General features: G+C 39.1%; 1 protein-coding gene across 1 annotated transcript; it reads right to left on the reverse strand.

The window, feature by feature from the left end:
• Positions 1 to 11,024: 11,024 nt before the first annotated feature.
• Positions 11,025 to 16,152, reverse strand: TMEM92 (transmembrane protein 92). The gene is made up of 5 exons (XM_003768377.4): positions 16,010 to 16,152; positions 14,448 to 14,473; positions 13,226 to 13,300; positions 12,911 to 13,115; positions 11,025 to 11,732 (listed from the first exon to the last, which is right to left on the reverse strand). Exons 1-5 carry the CDS (start codon positions 16,085 to 16,087, stop codon positions 11,616 to 11,618), a joined length of 501 nt encoding a protein of 166 aa, XP_003768425.1. The 5' UTR covers positions 16,088 to 16,152; the 3' UTR covers positions 11,025 to 11,615.
• Positions 16,153 to 21,943: the final 5,791 nt, after the last annotated feature.

The raw sequence follows: 21,943 nt of genomic DNA on the forward strand, positions 1-21,943 counted from the left end.
TGAAATATTGTACAATTAGCTTGTGAAGGAAATCAAAAATGCAGGTGTGCATAAATATAGGGATTGGGAATTCAATGTAATGGTTTTTAGTCATCTCCCAGAGTTCTTTTTCTGGGCATAGCTGGTTCAGTTCATTACTGCTCCATTGGAAATGATTTGGTTGATCTCGTTGCTGAGGATGGCCTGGTCCATCAGAACTGGTCATCATATAGTATTGTTGTCCAACAACCTTCTAATTGGACTCCTGACTTTCAATCTCTCTCTCATCAATCCATATTCTATACAATTCTATACAATCTTACCAAAGTGGGACTGACCACATCATTCTCCTGTAATGGCTGCTTGTGTTTTGTCTTCCTCCATGAATATGAGACCATTAGGAGAAAGGAGGACTATTATTTTGCCTTTCTTTGTACCAGCAGCCTTTGAGACAGTGCTTGGCACATAATAAGCTCTTTTCCACATTAGTCATGTTGTGACAGAAGAATCAGAACAAAAGAGAAAAAAAACTGTGAGAAAGAAAAAAAGGGAAAATAGTATGTTTTGATTTATATTCAGATTTTTGTCATTTTTTCTCTGGATATAAATGGCTTTTTTCATCAAGACTCTTGGAATTGTTTTGGATCACTGTATTGCTGAGAAGAGCTAAGTCTATCAAAATTGATCATTGCATAATGTTGCTATTCCTGATTCTGCTTGCTTCACTCAGCATTAGTTCATATAAGTCTGAGGTTTTTCTAGAATCTGCCTGCTCATCACTTTTTGTAGAATAATGGTATTCTATTGCAACCGTATACTGCAACTTATTCTTCAATTCCCCAGTTAAGGGCATCCACTCAATTTTCAATCCTTTGCTAGCACAAAAAGAATTGCTATAAATACTTTTATACATGTTAGTCCTTTCCCCCATATTTTAGGATCTCTTTGGGACATAGACCCAGTAGTGGTATTGTTGGATCAAAAGAATCAAAAGTTATAGCTTTTAATCAATGTTTGTAACCAAACCTCTTAGGCTTCTCTTCTTGGATAAAATACAAATACCTCAACTTGACCATTTAAAGCTCTTTATGACCTGATATTCTCCTTCGTGCATTTTGCATTACAGTTGAATGGGCCTTAGTGTTCTCCTAACCATCCACCTCCATGTCTTTTCCAAATTTGTTCCCCCATGTCAGAAAATCACTCTTCTCTAAGTTCTACCTCTCAGAATCCCTAGCTTTCTTCAGTGCTCTACTGTTGTGTCACTTTTTATAGGAAGCCTTTATTGTTATATGGGCAGCTAGGTTGCAAAATGAATAGAGTGCCAGGCCTGGAATCCAGAAGACCTAAATTCAAAACTGGACTCAGACATTTACCAGCTATGTGACCCCAGGCAATTCATTTTAAAAATAAACAAACCTCTCTTTGCCTCAGTTTCTACATCTCTAAAACGTAGGGATGATCAAAACTCTACCTCCCAGGATTGGTGTGAGGATTAGATTCGATAATAATTGTAAAACTCCTAGCCCAATGTCTGACACATAGCACTATATAAATACAGCTATTATTATTGTTATTTATTTTCTTTTTAGTGATCACCTCATTAGTGTGCTCTTTCTTTTCCTTAAATTAAAACATATAGATATTGACTTGTTTGTATAATATGTTCCTCCTCCCGCAGTTCCTTTGAGGACAGGGACTGTTTTTTGATGGGTTTTTTGATGTTGTTGTTGGTAGTGGTGGTAAGTCAATTCAGTCATGTCTGACTTTTCGTGATTCCATTTAATGTTTTCTTGGAAAAGATACTGTAGTGGTTTGCCATTTCCCTCTCCAGCTCATTTTCATGTGAGGAAACTGAGGCAAACAGAGCAAAGTGAACTGCCCAGGGTCACATAGCTAGTAAGTTTGAAGCCACATTTGAACTCAGTTTTCCTGACTCCAGCACCAGTGTTCTATCCCCTGTACCATGTAAATGCCCCTTTGTCTAAAGTAAATCTGGGTCAAAACTAACCCATTGAGCTTTAACAAGATGAAAACACTTTTTAATCAAATGATACAATTAGAGCTGATTATGAACAGAGTCAGTATATCTCCTTCAATCAATCAAGCTATATTCTATGGAATTTTTGTAAAAGGGAGAAATTAAATCAGAAGGGAGTAGAAGTGGAAATGAGAGGAGAGGTGGGAAGAGATTTTGAGCATCCAGATGTGAGACATCAGAGCTATCATGAGGCCAAGGCAAAATTAAGCTGGGTGAGGGAAGAAGATGTTAGAAGAGAGTCATTGGTTCTACAGGTACTCAGAAAGGATGACCCAGGCTAAGGGAAGTCCCAAGAAAAGACTACTTCTTTCTCCAATTTCCCCACCTGTTAATCATCCACAGATACTCAAATATAATCTGCTATTTCATTACTCAAATGTTTCCAGTAAACTGAATTTTGTCTCAAGCACAAAGGGACTGGGGATATACTAGAGGTATATATACCTTTATATAGAGGTATGTGGATATAGATATAGATGTGTAGAAATTAGGCACAAAGCCCAATCTTTAAACCACATGTTTCTTTGGCCTTGGATTTTCATAACTGGGGGATTCAAAGAGATGTAAGTGAATATGAAAATTTTTCCTCTCTAAAATAAACTCCCTAAATATGAAGAGAAGGGAACCAAGTGGTCTTTAGAGGGCCATTCTCAAATGCTTAAAGACTTAAAATGACCTAATAATTACAATAGGGTGTTGTAGTTTTAAGTACTTTATAACTGTTCTGATGAATGGACTTTGACTCGATTAGAGGCACAGATGGGATGAAGTACATTGTCCAAAGCCATACAGATATAGAGGAACAGCTAGGTCAGATCCATCACTGGATGATTCAAAACATAGGATCTTTCAATGAATTCTCTCTTACACAGCTGAAAGCCGAAATTTCCAGTGGCTGATGCAATCCCATCATAGACAATTTGTGCAAACCAGTTTAAATTTCTTTGGGAGTTCTTTTTTTTTTTTTCTCCTAGCTGCAAGATTTATACTGATGAGCTGAGTAGAAAGACTCCTGACTTGTTTATTATCTATTTATTTGTCAAGTCTACAAAAATGCAAGCAATTTGTCTTTTATTTATTACAGCCTCCTAACGTCATGTATATTTTTTAGACTCAGTTTCCTTATCTAGCCCACGCTGGAACTAGCTTGAAAAGACCAAGGTCTTCCTTTGTATCCTGGGCTATCTCCAGTCACCCTGATCTATACCTGGCCACTGAACCCAGATGGCTTTGGAAGAAAAAATGAGGCAGGTGACCTTGCACAGCCTTCCCTCATTTAAATCCAATTTACTTACACGTTATAATATTACTTCTCTGATGTCATAGTCCTCTTTAAGAACGAAGGACAAATAGCAACAACAGCCCACTCTGGAAGTGCAAGCTATTTACAGTTTAAGCCCATTCTGACATGGGGGATTTGACTAGATCAGTTTCTAACTTGGTTCTACTTCCTGATCCTTTCACCCTTCCACTATGCCTAGTTATCATCATATTAATGTCTTAATGTTAAACTTAGTGTGAACACCCAGCTAGCATAGCCCACTGAAGATCCAAACTCCTCAACTGAAAAAAAGCCTAGGTTTTTGTAACACTGTTCTATCGATTATCTTTCTACCTGTCTGACTTTCACAGTTTCCTTTGTTGAATCATCATCCTGGCCTTGCCCAATAAAAAAAGTATTTTTATCTCCCTCTATATTATTTCATGTAATGATCTCATCAACTCCCATGGATTCAATTATCATCTCCATGTCAGTGATGGTCAGATGACACTTATCAAAACCTAATCTCCAGACTCACATCTTCTACTGGATATATTGTAGATATCTTAAACCCAATATGTCCAAAACTGAACTCAATCTTTCCCTTCTAATTCTTCCCCTCTCCTTAAGTTCCTTATTACTGTCAAGAGCACCATTATCCTCCTGCTCACCTTAGTTCATAACCAAAGTGTCATCCTTTATCCCTCAGTCTTTCTCATCCCTTCACCTTGTCCAATTTGTGGTGAGGCCTTTTGATTTTAGCTTTATATTATCTCTAGCATATTCTTCCTTCTCTCTTCTGACATGGCTAACACCCTGGTGCAGGCTCTTATCACCTCACAACTGGACTATTACTGGTCAGTTTCTGCTCCCAGTCTTTCCTTGCTCCAATCCATCTTCCATTTGGTTGTAAAATTAATCTTCCTGAAGTACATATTTAACTATAACCCCACCTCCCATTCAATAAACCAGTGGCTTCCTATCATCTCCAGGATCAAATATAAAATCTTCTGTAACTTTTGAAATGCTACCTATTCAAGACCCTTCCTACTTTTCCAGTGTTCTTATTCCTTATGATACAGTGATACTGGACTCTTTGTTTTTGCCACAGAATCCCACATTTTTAGACTTCAAGCATTTTTCCTGACTCTCTCCTATGCCTCAACTTTATTTATCTCTACTTTTTGACTTCTATGGCTTCCTTTAAGTCCTAGACAAACTCCTACCTTCTATTAGAAGTCTTTCCCAACCTCTCTTAATGTTACTGTCTTCCCTATGTTGGTTATTGTCGATTTATTTTGTGCATATTTTGTTTATATGTAGGTGTTTACATGTCTTCTCCATTAGTCTGTGAAATCTTTGAAAGAAGTGATTTTCTTTTGCCATTCTTCGCACCTTCATGGTGCCTCGCACACAGAAAGTGCTTAAGAAATGCTTATTGACTGATAAGAGATCCCGCCAGTCTCAGTCTTCTGGATAGTTGAATTATGGGCATTCTCCTCATTATAAAGCTTCTCTTCCCTTTCCTCTTTTTTAAGACATTTAGCCTTGGTGTGATGAAGAGCCTTGATGGGGAGACTCCTGATCTTTGACATTAACTCAATGTGTGCACAGTTTTGTTTTTTTTTTCCTCCAAGTCTCTGGATCTGAGTTTCTCCACCTGCAAAATTAGAGGGTGGGACCAAACTATGACATTGGAGTCTGTGACTGGAGAAAGATAGATGGCACAGCACTAAGCCCGGAGTCACAAATAACTGAATTCATATATAGACTGAGACATTTCCTAACTGTGTGATCCTTGGGCCAAAAATCATTAAAGATGAGCCAAGTTTTATGAAAGTTACTATATCAATGTAGCTTAGGACACTTATAGCTCTCCATTTCTTGACTTTTTTCCCCCTTCACTTCAATATCTGAGCATTGTACCGCATGCTTTTTCTCATGCCTCTAGCTGCCAGTAATCCTTCCTACCTTAAATTATCATGAATAGGGGCAGCTAGGTGGCTCAGGGGGTAGAGCACTAGCCCTGAAATCAGGAATACTTGAGTTCAAATCTGGCCTCAGACACTTCACACTTCTTAGCTGTGTGACCCTGGGCAAGTCACTTAACTCCAATTACTTCAGCTAAAAAAAAAAGGTAACTAAAAAGCTTCTCAAATTAAAAAAAAAATTATCATGAATGTAGCTACATAAATGGGATAGCCAGGTGGTGGGGTGGATAGAGCACTGGGCTAGAATTCAGGAAGACATTTTTCTGGGCTCAGATCTGGACTGAGACATTTACTAGCTGTGTGACCCTAGCTGGGCAAGTCACTTTGCCCTGTTTACCTCAGTTCCTCATCTGTAAAATGAGGCGGAGACGGAAATGGCAAACCAGTCTCTTTGCCATGAAAACATCACAAGGAGTGACAAAGAGTTAGCACTGAAATGACTCAGCAACAAGCTATAAAAACAGATAGTAATGTAGCAGGAATCAGGGGAATCTTTGATCTCTTGGAGTGGAGTAACTCCCATGTACTGGATTAGATAGGTGCACTGGTTCCTTTCCAAGGAACATGTGCCTTCCTGGACGCTGTAGTCAAAGCTCTTTATATTTCTTACCCTCAGTCAATGACTTCGCTGACTCACTCTAGTTACTGAAAATAACTAGACAGAAAGTAACAGAACAATGTTGTCAAAGCTCTTTATGGGTTAATGACTTCACTGACTCACTCTAATTACTGCAAGTATGTGTTTTAGGTCTTATTAGCCCCAATTTGCAAATAAGAAAATGGTTTATAATAATACAGTAACTTCCTGAGAGTTATATGGTTAGTTAATTGTCAGAGCTGAGCTTTGAACTCTGGCCACTTAATTTAAAGGCCCTCTGGCCTCTTTCTTTTACACAATGTTATTTCTTCAAATAACAGATCCTAGTCCCAGGATTCCTGGACTTGACAGGTGAATGTGAATTTTGTTATTAGAAAAGCATCTTCCCCTGGATTTACATGAACTGATGCTGAGTGAAACAAGCAGAACCAGGAATACATTGTACACAGTAACAGCAAGATTGTGTAAAAGATCAGCTATGAAAGATTTGGTTTTTCTCAGTGATTCAGTGATCCAAAGCAATCCAATAAATTCTGGATAAAAAAAAAAAAAAAAAGCCATCTGCATCCAGAAAGAGAACTATGGAGATTAAATGTAAATCAGCACATGCTATGGTCGCTTCTTCTTTTTTTTTTCCTCTCCCATAGTTTTTCCTTTTTGTTCTGATTTTTTTTTCTCAACATGATCCATAAAGAAATGCATATTAAAAATTAACATACGTGTATAACCAGAAAAAAATAAAACAATTAATAAAGGGGGGAAAAAAAGCATCTTCCACCCATGGAAGCTTTTCAGCTTGTCTCAGAGACTGAGAGATTCTTGCTCTCCAGAAGATTACATTCTTCTGGTGGAAACATCTATACAGATAAGTAAATACAAATTAATTCAGGTAGAGGTATACTCAAAACTTGGGGAGGAGATTAAGAAGGCCTTATTGTAGGAGCATGGGCAGTTAGGTGGTACAGTGGACAGAGTGCGACCCTGGACAAGTCACTTAACCCTTATTTGCCTCAGTTACTCATCTGTAAAATGGGGACACACTGGAGAAGAAAATGGAAAGCCAGGAAAGATTGGTGAGGTGAATGATTATCACGAGTCATAAGACAAGTACTCACTCAGAATAGAATGCGAATTATCACTGTAATCTGAGATATCCCCCAGTGAATTTTTCTCTGGTTATTTTCCATCCCTTAAAATGTCTCTCATTCTCCTCCTGGCTCCACTCTTGAATCTTCAGTTTTCTTCACTGTATTCTAGGAACCTTCTCACCCTGGAAGATCCCTCCATCTGTGCTGCCCCTCCCTAGAATAGCTGTTTCTCCCAGAAGCTCCATTTTGAGGAAGTCTTTCCCTTATTACACCTCCCTTGAATTGCTCAATTCTTCCCAAAACCTCAATTTTGAGGAAGTCCTTCCTCTCCAGACTGAGTTTCAGAATCTTCAGACTTCTCCTTTGAGCTCTAAAATGGACATCTCCCCCCATTCTCCTCTGCCACCTCTGTTTCTCAGCTCCCTTTTTTACATTGTCTTTCCCTATTAGAATGTAAACCCAGTAAGGGCAGGGTCAGTTTTTCTTTTTGCTTATATTTGTATTCCTAGCATTTAGTAAGTACTCAAAAAATGCTTTCCCCCCAAAAAGATGTCATTAAGATGGTGAAGGAATAAGAACTGAATATGTGATTTCCTTAGTATAGATATCTCTTGGATGAAGAAATTTCTATCAATACAAGTTGGCCCCTTCTCTGTAACTTATAATTTCTTTTTACTTCCTTGTCTTTATCTTTTTTTTTTTTTGAGAGATCTACACATATATTGAGCTTACCAAATGGAATGTAAAGAGGATACCAGTAGAATACCCAAATGACTTTTATAAAGCAGACCACACATAGTTAACAATAGGGATTAGCAAATGGGTGAGTCTACTGTATACATATATATATATAAATATTATATTATATAATATTAAATATAACATTAATATATATGTTAAGGCATTTGACTCAGAAAATATCTTCAATCTGCCTTTCCAACATCATCATAATTCTCTTCAAGGTTACCTCCAATTGACAAATGTCCAATGACAAATCTAATGGCTTTTTCCTCAATGCTTATCATTCTGGACCTCTCGTCTTATTTAAATCTTTGTGCTTTCCTAATTCTACTTACATGAATGACTCTAAGCCTTTTTTGCTAGACCTTTCTCCAGATCATGAACACTGACCATGGACATCTCCTAAGGCTCTGTTCCAGTTTCTCTTCTTCCTCTTTCCACATATTCTCACTTGGTGATTTCCTCAGCTTCCATGTTCTCAATTATCTCTAAGCAGATGACTCCTAGATCTACCTATCCAGCCTACTTCTCTCCATGTCACTTTTTGGATTATCTCTAATTGATATGGCCAAAACAGAACTTATGTTTCTCCCTCAACTTTCCTCCATAAACATTGTGTCCCAGGCTTTCAACACTGATGTGGTCACTCTCATGACACTCTACATATCCAATCCCAAGACTTGTTTCTACTCTTTCAACATTCCTTAAACACTCCCTTCTTTCTATGTGCAAAGTCACCCTCACTCCAATAGTTCCCAATGTGACACAGTAGATACAGGCTGAACCTGGAGTCAGGAAGACCTTAATTTATGACTCTGGGCCAATCACTCAACCCATCTGCCTCAGTTACCTCATCTGTAAAATGAGCTAGAGAAGCAAATGGCAAACCATTCCAGTATCTTTGCCAAGAAAACTCCAAATAGCATAAAGAGCTAGACAGGACTGAATAATGGCTAGCCCTCAAACAATAATAAAATATGGCGTGGCATTTAAAGCCCTTCACTGCCTGGATCTCTTTCTAATCTTCTTACACATTTTTCCAGATGATCCACCCACATTAGTTTACATTATATTCCTGGAACTAGAACCCCATTTCTTTCCTTTGTTCTTTTTTCACATATCTGGGATGCCTTCCCTTCTTGCATCTGACTTCCTAGAAGACTCAATTCTGATTCCAACCATTTGCAGGAGGCCCTTACTGATCCATTATCCAGCCCAGACTAGGGCCAGGGGTTTCTTGTTGAGATTATATATAACTTACCTTGTGTGTTTATTATATGTATCTAATTATTTATATATTGTTTTTCCTGTTAGAATGTGACCTTTTTGAGGGGAGGGAGTTACTCTCTTCATATGTCTGGCACTTAGCAGTACCCGGCACATAAGTACCAGCTGCAAGGACTCAGAGGATAAAACACTATCCTGGAGCCAGGAAGCTCCAAGTTCAAATTTAGCTTCAGAGACTTACTAGCTTTGTGACCCTGGTCATGTCACTTAACCTTTGCCTCTTTCCTTAGATGGAAAATGGGGATGATAGCACTAATAGTACCTATTTGACAGGATTGTGAAGATCTAATGAGCTATTTTTAAAGGGATTAAGTACACAGCTTGGTACATAGTAGACACTGTCAAAGTTATTGACTGGCTTTGAAAATTGAGAACCCTCTGGGGAAAATCACACCCATTTCACCTACTTGCAACTTTTTCTCAATTAGAATTTGTATACAGAGATGGGAGATGGTCATAATGATTTGGGGGGGGGGGGCATTTATGACTTGATGCTAAGAAACCAAATGCCCACTCACAGGCTGTGACTAGCTCCCATGGTAGCAGAGATGGGTGAGCTGAACATTAAGTTAGCCCATTTCCATGCTTCCTCCTGTTGTCTGGGTCATTTTGGCATGATGGAGTCCCAGTCTCACTGCACTTTTCCATTCATCTTCCAGTTTTAGGGGAATGGGATAATTAAAAGAGAGCAGCATCCCTGAAGGCAAGATGTGAGGAGGAGGGGGGAAGGGGGCAGTGTCCGAAATCTCCAGTGTAATCTACATCATCTTCCCCACCTCCTCTCCCTGCCCCCCATTCAGATGCCAATCACTCAACAGCCCAGATGGTGTTCTGTTCTAACCACACCTGGGTCAAGGTGGCCATGTTTCTTCAATTTTCCTGGGTTGAGTAGGTCTGGACATCAATGCTTAGTAAAGGAGAAAGGTCTCTTTCCTACCTCCCCATTCTCTTACCCACACCCTGCCTGGTCTGTGTTCCTTCCTCTAAAACAATAATTTCAAGCTTCTGGGTTCCTTAGAACCCTTTTGTTCTCTTAAAAATTATCAAGGACCCTCCCAACCAAAGACTTGTTCTCTATGGGTTATATTCATCACTATTTACCATATTACAAATAAAACATGTCACAGGTGTTATGAAATTAGAACTTTGAGGATCTCCAGAAAGGATAAGAGACCTTAGGGCAGGGGTCCTCAAACTAAGGCCCTCAGGCCAGATGCAGCAGCTGAGGACAATTATCCCCCTCACCCAGGGCTATGAAGTTTCTTTAAATAAAGGCCCACAAAACAAAGTTTTTGTTTTTACTATAGTGAACTGGCCTCCTATTTAAAAAGTTTGAGGATCCCTGCCTTAGGGGGTACCTGAACCACCCTTTGGGGACCACTGCTCTAAAGTATTAACTTCTCGTTTTGTAGTTGACTCTACCAGCCAGATGGACTGGTTGGGGCCAAGTCAATGGTTCTCATTTCTGGAATAGCCCAGGGGGACGAAACAGCTAAATTTGATACCAGAGGTAGGAGAAAGTGCTCTCCTTACCCAACCCTATGTGAAGGAATTCAGAAATTTGTTGGGTGTGTCAGGTCAGGACCTCCCTTTCCAGGGGTCACAATTTCCCTTCCCTCACTTTTTCCACAGCTAAGGCCTCCCTACTTTCATTCAGGCCCTCCCCCCCTTATCCTCCTTCTTTCTTCCCCTTCCTTTTCCCCTCAATCTGTCCCCCTTTCCCAATCAAGTTCATCATCTCCTCCCACTGAAATCTAAGTCATCTACTGAGTGGGGAAAGGATTGCTGAAATAAACTGAGTCAGCAAAAGACACTGTACTCTGCCCCTAGGTCATCTCAACTTACTTGGACAGCAGGGAATCCCCCCTCCTCCAGATGCAGGCCATACACTGCCAAAACCACCTCCTCACCCAATATCCAGCGGCAATAAGAAATAGTAATTAAGTGGCAAAAATGTTGATTACCTTTTGGTCTCCTTTCTCCCCCCAACTCTCCCACCCCCACTTTATTTTTAGAGTCCCTTCCCAGTCCTTCCCAACGCTCAGGATCAAAAGTTTTAAAAATTCATTTATAATATGCAGTTTACTTTACATTAAAGAGTTGTTCTGCCCAGGAAAACCCACAGGTAAGGGGCAAGGCTTTAACCAAAGTTATGGCTCTCTAATGGTGGAACTTTGGGCACTATAGGGCAGCAAGCTAGACACATCTTGTTTATGCCAGAGGATGACCCTGCTTGACTAAAACCCCCACCAAACCTCCAAGCACATAGAACAAAAGAGATTCTGGACAGGATCTCAGCCTAAATTGAGGAAGGCTATCTCTCAAGTCCAAGGGCTCTTCCCACCTGCAGAATTCTTCCTTTCAGCATTCTGGGACAGGCAGTGGATCATCCAGTCTCTTCTTAAATATACTGAGTGTCAAAGAAGTCCCCTTCCATCGTTGGAGAGCCTTCTTTCTTAATATGGGCTATTTCCTTCTCTCTCCTTTCATCTTCAAAGATCTAAGAAAAGGAGAAGATTCCTAGCCCAGGTAATGCCCAGGGCCCCTAGGAGTGAGGGCACCCTTAAATAGGCAGAGGCAAGAAGAGAAATAAATTAAGTATCAAGCTCCTAGGGTGTTCCAATATGCCTCAGAAAGCTGGGTTGACAATTCCTTGTTGAGTACTTCGAGTTGTCACAACAGGAGTATAAGGTGGTGGTGGCTCTCTGGGAGGTACAGGTGGGCGCAGGACTGGCTTCTGAATGACCTGTGGGGAGGAAAGCAGTTTTCTCTATTGATTCCTGGAGTTTCAACCCCAGGGGAACCCAACCACAACCCTCTCTCTGAAATAAGGGCAAAATAAGGATAAGGAGGATGGTACCTGAGGCCATAGTATTACAGAATTTGGAGCTGGAAGGTATCTTAGGTATCTAAGACTAAGATGACCCATCTACAACGAAACCCCTCATTTTACAGATAAGGAAAAGTTAATTTCCTGGAGGTTAAGCCCTGAGAAACAAGAACAGGGTTCAAACTAGAATATTTCAACTCCTAATTCAAAGGGCTTACCACTACCAGTGACTATGTTTGTTGGGCGTGGGACACAATAACCTGGGAGAAATATCTTATGATTAGAGACAAGGAATCCTCAACATTTTTTTAGTTCCTGGAGTCCTTGGCTTTCTAGTAAATCTACCCAAACTCTCTATTCAATAAAAAAGGAAATAAATCCTAGAATTTATCATGAACAAACATCTAAGACATTTTGTCACTGCTGATTGAAAATCAATTGTGGAATATTTTCAGTAGCATAATACAGTTATTTGCCAATATCCACTATATCCCCTTGTGATAAGTCTTGTGTCCCAGGTTGGGAAATCCCTGGTGTAGAGAGGAAGAGCATAGACTCATAGACTGGGATGAGAAGACTTTTAGAATATTAGTAATAGCTAGCACTTAAATAGCACTTTTAAGGTTTACAAAGAACTTACGTCGCTGAAAGGTAGGTGCTATTATTATCGCCATTTTTTTTTTTTTAAACAGATGAGAAAACAGATGCAAATAGAGGTAAAGTGATTTGCACAGTCACAAAGTTGCATAGTTAGTGAGGATCCACAACTGGATTTCAGAAACTAAGCCCAATGAACTATCTACTGCATCACCTTTTGTGGTCATTGTTCTGTCTCTTTGATTCCCTATCGGGATTTCTTGGCAAAGATACTAGAATGGTTTGCTATTTGCTTCTTCAGCTCATTTTACAGATGAGAAAACTGAGGCAGACTAAGGCAGATATTACTGAAGAAAACAAGGTTCCTTCAAGGGAAAGGCAGCAATAAAGATCAGCAACTTGCTATATCAAATTGCCTCTCCTAAATGTCCTTTCTTGAGACTTACCCCAAGAATGGACAACTATCCAGGACACAGCTGGGATTTAGGGGGACTTACCTCACTGTAGGGAGGTGGGGGTCCAAATAGGACAGGTGCTGGAATCTCAGGGGGCACAGGAGGATTACTGAAGGTCACAGACACAGGCGCCTCTCTCTGGGATGGGGATTCTGGTTCTGAGGCACAACAAGCTCGGCACAAACGCTTTGACAAGCCACAGATACAGAGGAGAGGGATGATGACCAGGAAGCTGATGACAAATGTCCTAGGGAGGCAGGAAGATCAACAATGAGATCCTCTCAAGTAGCCATGTCTATCAGTCCCTAGTGACAAGCTACCTTTGGGCATGGCCACAATGCTCCCCATGTTTCTCACCTCATGGGACCAGAGAAATGTTCTGTCTTCACACAGCAGCCATTGGCACAGCATTCAAATCCTTCAGGGCAGAAGCTAGCATGGGAGAAAGTGGAAGGTAATCTGTTGGTCAAAAGAATCCTGTATCTAACCTGGGCCCTTTCCCCCACGGAACAATAAGCAATGGACCCTCACAATCTTAGCAGGGAAGCTTTTCTGTGGCTGGAACAAACCATGTCTAAACTGGCTTATGGAGTGGTAGAAAGAGCCTTGTGTGAGGGATGAAAAGGAAGGCCAAAAGATTTCTCATCATGACTCTGCCATTTATTAATTATGTGGTCCTAGAGAGTTTATTTTTTTCCTGAACTTCAGCTTCTTCATACCTAAAATGGGGATAAGTTTCACCCTGCCCACCTAGAAGTAAATGTATTTATGATGAATTATGTTGGGAGAAAAGAATCAGAGCAAAAAGGAAAAACCACAGGAGAGATTAAAAAGAAGTGAACATATCATGTGCTAATGAAGTAAATGTATCCTACAAATGGAGAAGGCAATATAAAAAAAGTAAAGGCTTGTTTACATATTTTATTCCCCTTGGCCCCACTAAAAGCAATTAACACCCAAGTGGATCTCAAAGTGCTTAAGAGACTCTCCACCTTTCTATTATCTCTCTGTGGATCCCTGAAACATTTATTTTAAAGTATTTTGCTACTGCATGGCTTTGGAATCCTGGTTTGCACACAAAGTGGATGACCTTGGAAAAGTAATTTCACCCAGCATCTAGAGAATAATGAAAAGATCATTTAAGATAAGGCTTGAGATCCTTCTAAGCCCTAAAGGAAGTGATGTTATCTCCAGTTTCTTTTCTACAAATCTCACAGTGAAGAAAGCTAAACCAAAAGACCAGAGAATAAGCCCGAGAAGAACTTCTTCAAGGGTAGGCAGGGAGTGCAGGCTTACTTTTGGCACCAAACTCCATTTTATAGATGGGGAAATGGACATCCAGCCCAAGACATGGGGTAAGGCACAGAAGATTCCAGCCCAGGTCCCTTAATTCCAAATTCATTGTTTTGCCCACTGTAATTCCAGGTCTAGGAACCTGGGTTAGTGAAAGACCGACCAATCTATGGAAAGAGTAAAAGAGAATTCCAACTGGGCCTTTTTGCCTAGAAACTTGACTCTGGTGACCTCCCGTTCTTCCAGAGGGAGGAAGAAACTAAGGCATCCAGACACCCATACTTACTAGTGCAGTTGGCATTCACCAGTTACCTAGGGAGAAAAGAAGCCAGAGCTTAGAGTCAGTAGGGTTGGGGGATAAAAGACCTATATTCATCAACAAATATTTATTTATACTGTTTTTTGTTCATTGAGGCAATTGGGATCAAGTGACTTGTGCAGGATCACACAGCTAGGAAGTATTAAGTGTCTGAGGCCCCATTTGAACTTAGGTTCTCCTAACTCCAAGGCTGGCACTCTAGCCACTTGGCCATCTGGCTACCCCAACAAATATTAAAGCACAAATTTACTAAGGCAACAAATATTTAAGAAAGTACTGGGGCTACAAATACAAAGAATGAAATAATCCCTACTCATAAAAGTATTCTATTCTAGGTGGGAGAATGAGACTATATAATCCACTAAGTCCGTAAAATATCCCAAGTAGAACCAGAACTTCCTTAGAGAAATGGCTGCACAGGTCTCTGTTCCTATTCCCCGCCCCCTCCCGCCCAAGTAGTTCCTATTTCATTCTAATCAGCAGCATCTCCGAGGCCAGAGGAGTTTTGGGAACACCAGGACAAATTTGGGTCGTCAAAGTTGGATATCCCTTTATGAGTAGAGTCCTGGAACCATCATTTTTGTGTGATTAGATAAAAAAAATTCCCACAATAATTGCAGTGATAGTCATAAGCGATTTACATGGGCAATAAAGATAAAATAATGTAATGAAAAAATAATAATTAAGATAACTGGAGAGTACAATGTTTTTCTCCAACTCTGCCGGCAAGCCTTAAAAATTTAATGCCAAAAAGAATCAGAACGGTAGCCCCAGGAAAAAGCACAAAGGTTGAGATCCAGGGATCCATGAAGACAACAACTTCTTCCCAAATCACCCAACATTAGTAAATCAGAAATCCAAGGGCAGAGATCCACATGTCTGGGAACAGGATGGGGGTGGAAGAGACTCCAACCAAACTCCCAGATCTCTTCAGTCTCCTCCCCCCCTCAATAATTAACATAACTAAAGGTGGTGGGGGTGAATGGGGAAGACTGAATTCCCATTTGAGGGTCGGAGAAAAAATTAATTTCAGGCTCTCCAAGCACTTTATTCATATAGACACCAATTTGTTTTCCTTAATTTTCCCATCTAGCAAATTAATTTCTCCAGCTAGCTTCAGGCTTAAAATCCTAAATCAGAGACATCAACCACACCCCCAAAATGTGTGAGACTAAAGTAGGTGAGGTGGGGGAGGGTAAAATGAGTTCGAACCCTGTTAGGACACAGAAATGGGGAAGAAAACCAAGAAACAGTAAGCCAAGGATAATACTGAGGTCAAAGTTCTCTCGGAGACCTCAGGGCACTCAGATGCGGAGAGTGGGGGGGGCCCGGTAATTTACACCCTTCCCCCCTGAATTTCTGCTTCTCTTCCCATGTAAAACACACACACATCCCCTCCGTTCTCAATAGCTCCTCCACACTCTTACCTGTCCTGGCAAGGAGGGACTGGCAATAAGGATCGGTCCCCCCGGGTGAAACAAAGGCACCCCAGACTCTCCCCTTATCCCGTTCCCCCTCCAAGTCCTCACCTGTTGGAGATCTGCTAAGATGCTAAATAGCAGACCGGGCAAGAAGCTGGAGAATCTAAAGACCCAGGAGTGCGGCATCCTGGGCTGGTAGACGAAGTCTACCAGCTTCCGTGTGTAGGGGGGGAAGGAGGTAAGGCTGGCGCCTCCCTCTAGTTTCTGCGGCCGGCCCAGAAGAAAGGGTGGAGCTAATACAATTGTTATGGGCTGGACTGAGATTCTCCAGGGTGAAGGAGAGTAAATTTTAAGACTGCTGGGCAGTCTAGAAGACCCGGGTTCAAATCCGGTTTAGGAAGTCTCTAGTGTGGACATAAGCTAATCACCCACTCCAAGTCTCAGTGGACTAAATACGCTTAAGACTATAAATTACAGATAAGCGGTCAATCTGCATCTGCGGAAGAGTGTTTCCACACCGGGACACTGGTGACTGCATATCAGGTAAAAAAAGAAAAAAATCATTACAGAGTTTCCCTATCGACTTCTTTCAACTTTGTTAAACTAGCATTATTAAACGTCTACTATGTGCCAGATCCTGGGGATAGAACGATAAAAATGAACATACTCCCTTCCCTTAATTAGCATACTTTGTTCCTCACTTTCCAGCCCCCACTCAGCCCATTAATAGCTCCATTAATAACTTTGAATAGGACAGATTTCCAGAGGAGACTTGGGAGGGAAGTAGCAGCGGGGAACACCTCCGCTTTTTGGGTTCACCTCCCTTTCCTAAAGAAATTTACTATTCCAGAAGGGGAAATACTCTAGTTTGTGTTTTCTCTTTTCAACAGTTTCACCGCGTTCCGTCTTCTCTTCTTGCAGGAATGAATGCATGACTAGAGGGAAAATCCAGACTCAATGGGTATGTGCATAAGTGAGCATCCCTAGGGAGGTTGGGAGGGTTGTTACGTAATTCTCAGGGACCAGATTCTTTTATTTTATTTTTATTTTTTAATGGCACTTTATTTTTCCAAATACATACATAGATAGTTTTCAAGATTGATCTTTGCAAAACTTTGGGTTCTAAATTTTTCTCTCTCTCCTCTCCCCTCCTCAAAATAACAAACAATCCAATATAAACTAAGCATGTGCAATTCTTCTAAATATATTTCCATATTTGTCATGCTGTACAAAAGAAATTCTTATCAAAAGGGAAAAAATACAAGAAAGAAAAAACAAGCAAAGAAACAACAACAAAAACTGAAAATACTTTGTTTGCTTTCATCTACATTCAGCCTCCATAGTTCTCTGGATGTGGATGACTATTGGAATAACCTTGAATCAGTTCATTGTGAAAAGAGCCAAATCTATCACAATTGAGCGTCACATAATCTTGTTACTGTGCACAAAAGTTCTTCTGATTCTGCTCACTTCACTGGGTATCAATTCGTGTATATCTTTCTGAGCTTTTCTGAAATCAGCCTGCTAATCATTTCTTATAGAACAATAACATTCCATTACATTCATCTATCATAATTTATTTAGCCATTTCCCAACAAAAGAGCATCCATTCAATTTTCAGTTCCTTGCCACTACAAAAAGGGTTACTACAAACATTTTTGCATATGTGGGTCTTTTCCTCTCATTTATGATCTCTTTGGGATATAGACACAGTAAAAAACCATGCTGGATCAGAGGGTATGCACAGTTTGATAGCCCTTTGGGCATAGTTCCCTTATTATGCTCTCCAGAATGGTTAGATCATTTCACAACTCCACCAACAATGCATTTATGAGGGACTCTTTATCTGGGAGGTGGGTGTAAAATGGAGTACCTAGTTGATTTCTTCCTCCCCTTCCCTTCCCTTTCCTTTTCTTTCTCTTTCTCCTCCTGGCCTTGCAATCCAAAAAGCCAGGAACTTCCCAAATCAACATCAATGGCCTTTGGGGCTAATAAAGTGAGTCTTGGGACTAAGAGAAAAACCAGGGTTCAAGGTCTGCCTCAGACTTTTTCCAACTGTGTGATCTTTGGCAAATTCCCTAACTTCTCTGGACCTCAGTTTCTTCGTCTGCAAAATATGGATGATAATAGTACTAGCCTCAGGATTATTTTGAGGCTCAAATGAAATAAGTAAGGAATTTTGAAAACACTAAAGAGCTAGTATTCTTCTCTGAGACTAAGACTTTGTTGGGATGGCTGCAAATTGTTTTGAGATACTCAAGTACAGAGAATAAAAAGTCAAGCAAGTCAGAGAATCATAGAATCTGGGAGTTAGAAGAGACCTCAGTGATCATCTATTACAACCTATTTATGAAAGGAATGCCCATCATAACATACCTGGACAAGTGATACACTTGATACTCCAGTCTCTGCTTGGAGCCTCCAAGGAGAGGAAACGGTGATATCTGGAGGCAGCCCATTCAATTTTTAGACAATGCTAATTGTTAGAAGTTTTCCTTTATGAAGGCTTGCATTCTATCTTTGCCTCCCCCATCTTTTACTTGTGAAATTGATTTTTTTTTAATCCTAAGAAAGACTTTATATTTATCACTATTGAATCATCCTCCTCCTTTTGCCTTCTTGAGGAAGTTAGGGTTAAGTGACTTGCTCAGGGTCACACAGGTAGGAAGTGTTAAGTGTCTGAGACCAAATTTGAATTCAACCTAACTGCCCCTCCTCCTCCTTTTTTTATGTGTGAGGAAATCAGGGTTTAGTGACTTGTCTAGGGTTACACAACTCGTGTCTGAGGCTATATTTGAACTAAGGTCTTCCTGAGTCTAGGGTCAGTGTTCTCTCTCCACTATGGCTGTCTGTATCCCTATTGAATTTTTTTGGGGGTAAATTTTAAAATTTATTTTAAACAAATACAAAATGATAAAACAAAAAATTACCACGAACAATAGACCATAAAGAGGTTTTAGTATACAATATAACAATAAGCCATTTCAAGAGCCTTTCAATGCCATTTCAAGAAAATCTGCATAATACCATACATTGTTTTCAAAGCTACCCATGTTTGCTTCCTTAAAGATTTTTTGGTTTGTTCTCTGCTATGCATTTTTTATTTTCTCCCCCCCCCCCAAAAAAAAAAAAAGAAAGCTGTAATTGTGGATACACACACACAAATTCATAGATATCTATAAACATACACAAATGTGTAAGATCATACTATACTTATTTATACTTGTCATTTGTTTCTTTGAGAGTAGATAGCACCTTCTTTCCTAAATTCAAGGATTTCCATGTTTTCCTAAATCAAACAGCTCATTTCCTACACCATAGCAATGTTATAACCCAATCACATTCTATATGAGAGGTTGTCTGTGAAGGTTTTCCCTCTAGTTTTCTGCATTCCTTCTATTGTTAGCTACATAGGTTTTATTTACACAAGAAAAATTCATTAAAATACCCATTTTACACTTCAACAATGCTCTTACCTTATAAGCTTAAGGGCTGATACTCCTGAATCTATCCTTTACATCTTTTTTTATCCTGGTTTCTTTAAAGTTCCTGACCTTTTGTTCTTCCAAATGAACTTTAATTATTTTTTCTGATTCATCAAGATAGGTTTTTTTTAGTGATTTAATTAAAATAACATTGAATAAATAGATTAGTTAGGTGAAATTATCATTTAAAAATTATGTTAACTTTATCTATTCATGAATAGTAAATATAACTCAATTATTTAGATGTGAATTTATTTGTATAAAAAGTATCCTATATTTTTGTTCATATAGTTCCTGAGTTTGTTTTAGTAGATATATGTACAGATATTTTATACTGCTTATGTATTTTGAGTGGTCTAAAACAATATTGAATAATATTGTTGAAATGTAGCTTCTCTATTTTTTTCTTTTAAATAAATCTATTTAAACTTTAACTTTGCCTGAGAATATCCCTGCCTTTTTTTAAAAAACATACCAAATTCTATTTCTGTCCTTTATTTTGTCTTTGTGTGTATCTCTTTTTATTCCCTGAAAGCAATATATTGTTGAATTCAAAATTTTAATCTGCTTTACATAAATTTGCCCCATTCATATTCTAAGCTATAATTACTTGTTATGTGTCTTCCTCCTTGCTATTTTTATTCCTTTTTATCCTTCTCATCCTATTAATCCCATCCTTCCTCACTTCTTTGCTTTACTGTTTCCTTGCTCTCCTATTCCTTACCCCTCCAAGAGTCTCTCCCTTATCTTCTCCCCTCACCTTCTTATTTCTTTCGGAATTTAGAAGACTTTTATACCCTTTAGATATATATGTTGATTCCTCTTTAACCCAGTCCCAAAGAAAATAAGATTTCAGCACTCCCCATCATTCAACTAATTTCTTCTGAATCAATTTTTCCTTCTCTGCCTTATGTATATGAGATAATTACTTCTTTTCTGTCTCCCTACAGTTTTATTTTAGAATCACTCTATCATACTTAGCTCAACCCAAGTCTTTCTTTCATACTACTCAAATAATGATGACAGTCATAAGAGTAGTGCTAATATTTTCACCTATAAAAAGTCAAAAATTTGACTTTATTGAGTCCCTCACAGCTGTCTTTAATGTTTACCTTATGTTTGTCCTAGATGTCATATGCTGAATTTTTCCTTAAGTTCTGGGTTGTTGTTGTTTTTGTCACACAAATCTGACAGTCTGAGTTTGTTAAATGATCTTTTTTTTTTTCCCATTCAGGATTATATTTAACTTTGCTGGGTGATTTATCCTTGATCATAACCCTAGCTCTTTTGCTCTATAAAAAATGGTATTCCAAGACTGATAATCCTTCCTATAGTAGTTTCTAGGTCTATCCCTCTTGAGTTTCATCTTATTGGAGCTAACCAATGTTCTAACCTGTCAAAAATTTTTCGGTTCCTTTCTTTGTCAGACAATGGGTAGAGATTTTTCTCAGTTTTGTGTGAGCAGCAAATTTGATGAAGATAATCATCTAGGCCCTTACTCAAGTCACTGATAAAAATGTTAAATGTTTCCTTGCTTCCTTCTCTGGATACCCCTTGCTATGTTGATATTGAACAATTAATGACTATTCTGAGCTCAGTCACCAACCATTCTGAATCTCTTAAATTGTGTGTTGGGACACCAAAAAGGATTCACATGACTGAATGTAGGGTTACAAAATTATGATTTATTATCAGTAAATATTTGATTTGAATATCTACTTTATATACCAAAAGTTTAAGAAGCCCTGATCTAATCCAGATCTATTCTCCATAAGAATAGTTTTATATGCTTTATCAAAAGCTTTGCTGAAATCTAGGTGAACTGCATTTACAGAATTCTCTTCATTAATTGGTTTAATAATCTTGTCAAAAAAGGAAATGAGATTAGGCTAGCTTGACCAGTTCTTGATAAAACTTTTGCTGACTTTTAAAATCACTCTTTCCTTTTCTGGGTGTTTATTAACTTTCGCTTTAACATTTTTGTTCTAGTATTTCCCTAGGAATTTATTTCAAGTTTACTACCCTATACTTTGCTGGCTTTGTTCATCTTCCTTTTTTTTCAGGGGAGGAGGAATTGGGATCCAGATTTTCCATCTTTCAAATATCATTGACTGGCTCAGCAATAATAATACTTGCCACTTCTTTTAGTACCAGAAGATGTGGTTCATTTGGCTCCCAGTGACTTAATTTCAATGAGGGCCAATAGGTGTTCTCTTACTATTTCCTTACTAGCTTAATATCAGTGTTAGTCATTTTTCTTTGGTCATTTCCAGTGTACAGGTGATGTTCCTTTGAAGAGAAAAGAAATAAAGTAAGAATTAAATGATTCTGCCTTTGATTTCCTGTCAGTTATTATCCCATCCACATCAAGCAAAAGCCTTATCCGTTCTTGATCCTTCTTTTTCTTCTCATATAACTAAAACCATTTTGTTGGCTGTAGCTTGTCTTGATTACCTCAGTTCATTCTGAACTCAGTTTTCCTGACACTACAAGATTTCATGTTTTTATATTCATCTTCTATTAGCCAGTCTCACTTTAATCTTCTGTATATTTTCTT

The sequence above is a fragment of the Sarcophilus harrisii genome, chromosome 4 (genome assembly GCF_902635505.1).
Source record: "Sarcophilus harrisii chromosome 4, mSarHar1.11, whole genome shotgun sequence".
In the NCBI taxonomy this organism is placed as follows: Eukaryota; Metazoa; Chordata; class Mammalia; order Dasyuromorphia; family Dasyuridae; genus Sarcophilus; species Sarcophilus harrisii.

What these genes read in the sequence shown, in the direction of transcription:
- TMEM92 (XM_003768377.4), bottom strand. Translation starts at nt 16,087, where the DNA reads ATGCCGCACTCCTGGGTCTTTAGATTCTCCAGCTTCTTGCCCGGTCTG. An exon ending in CATTTCTCTGGTCCCATGAG is followed by an intron (nt 13,116 to 13,225) that starts GTGAGAAACATG and finishes CTGCCTCCCTAG; the next exon opens with GACATTTGTCATCAGCTTCC. An exon ending in CCCCACCTCCCTACAGTGAG is followed by an intron (nt 11,733 to 12,910) that starts GTAAGTCCCCCT and finishes TCCTCCCCACAG; the next exon opens with GTCATTCAGAAGCCAGTCCT.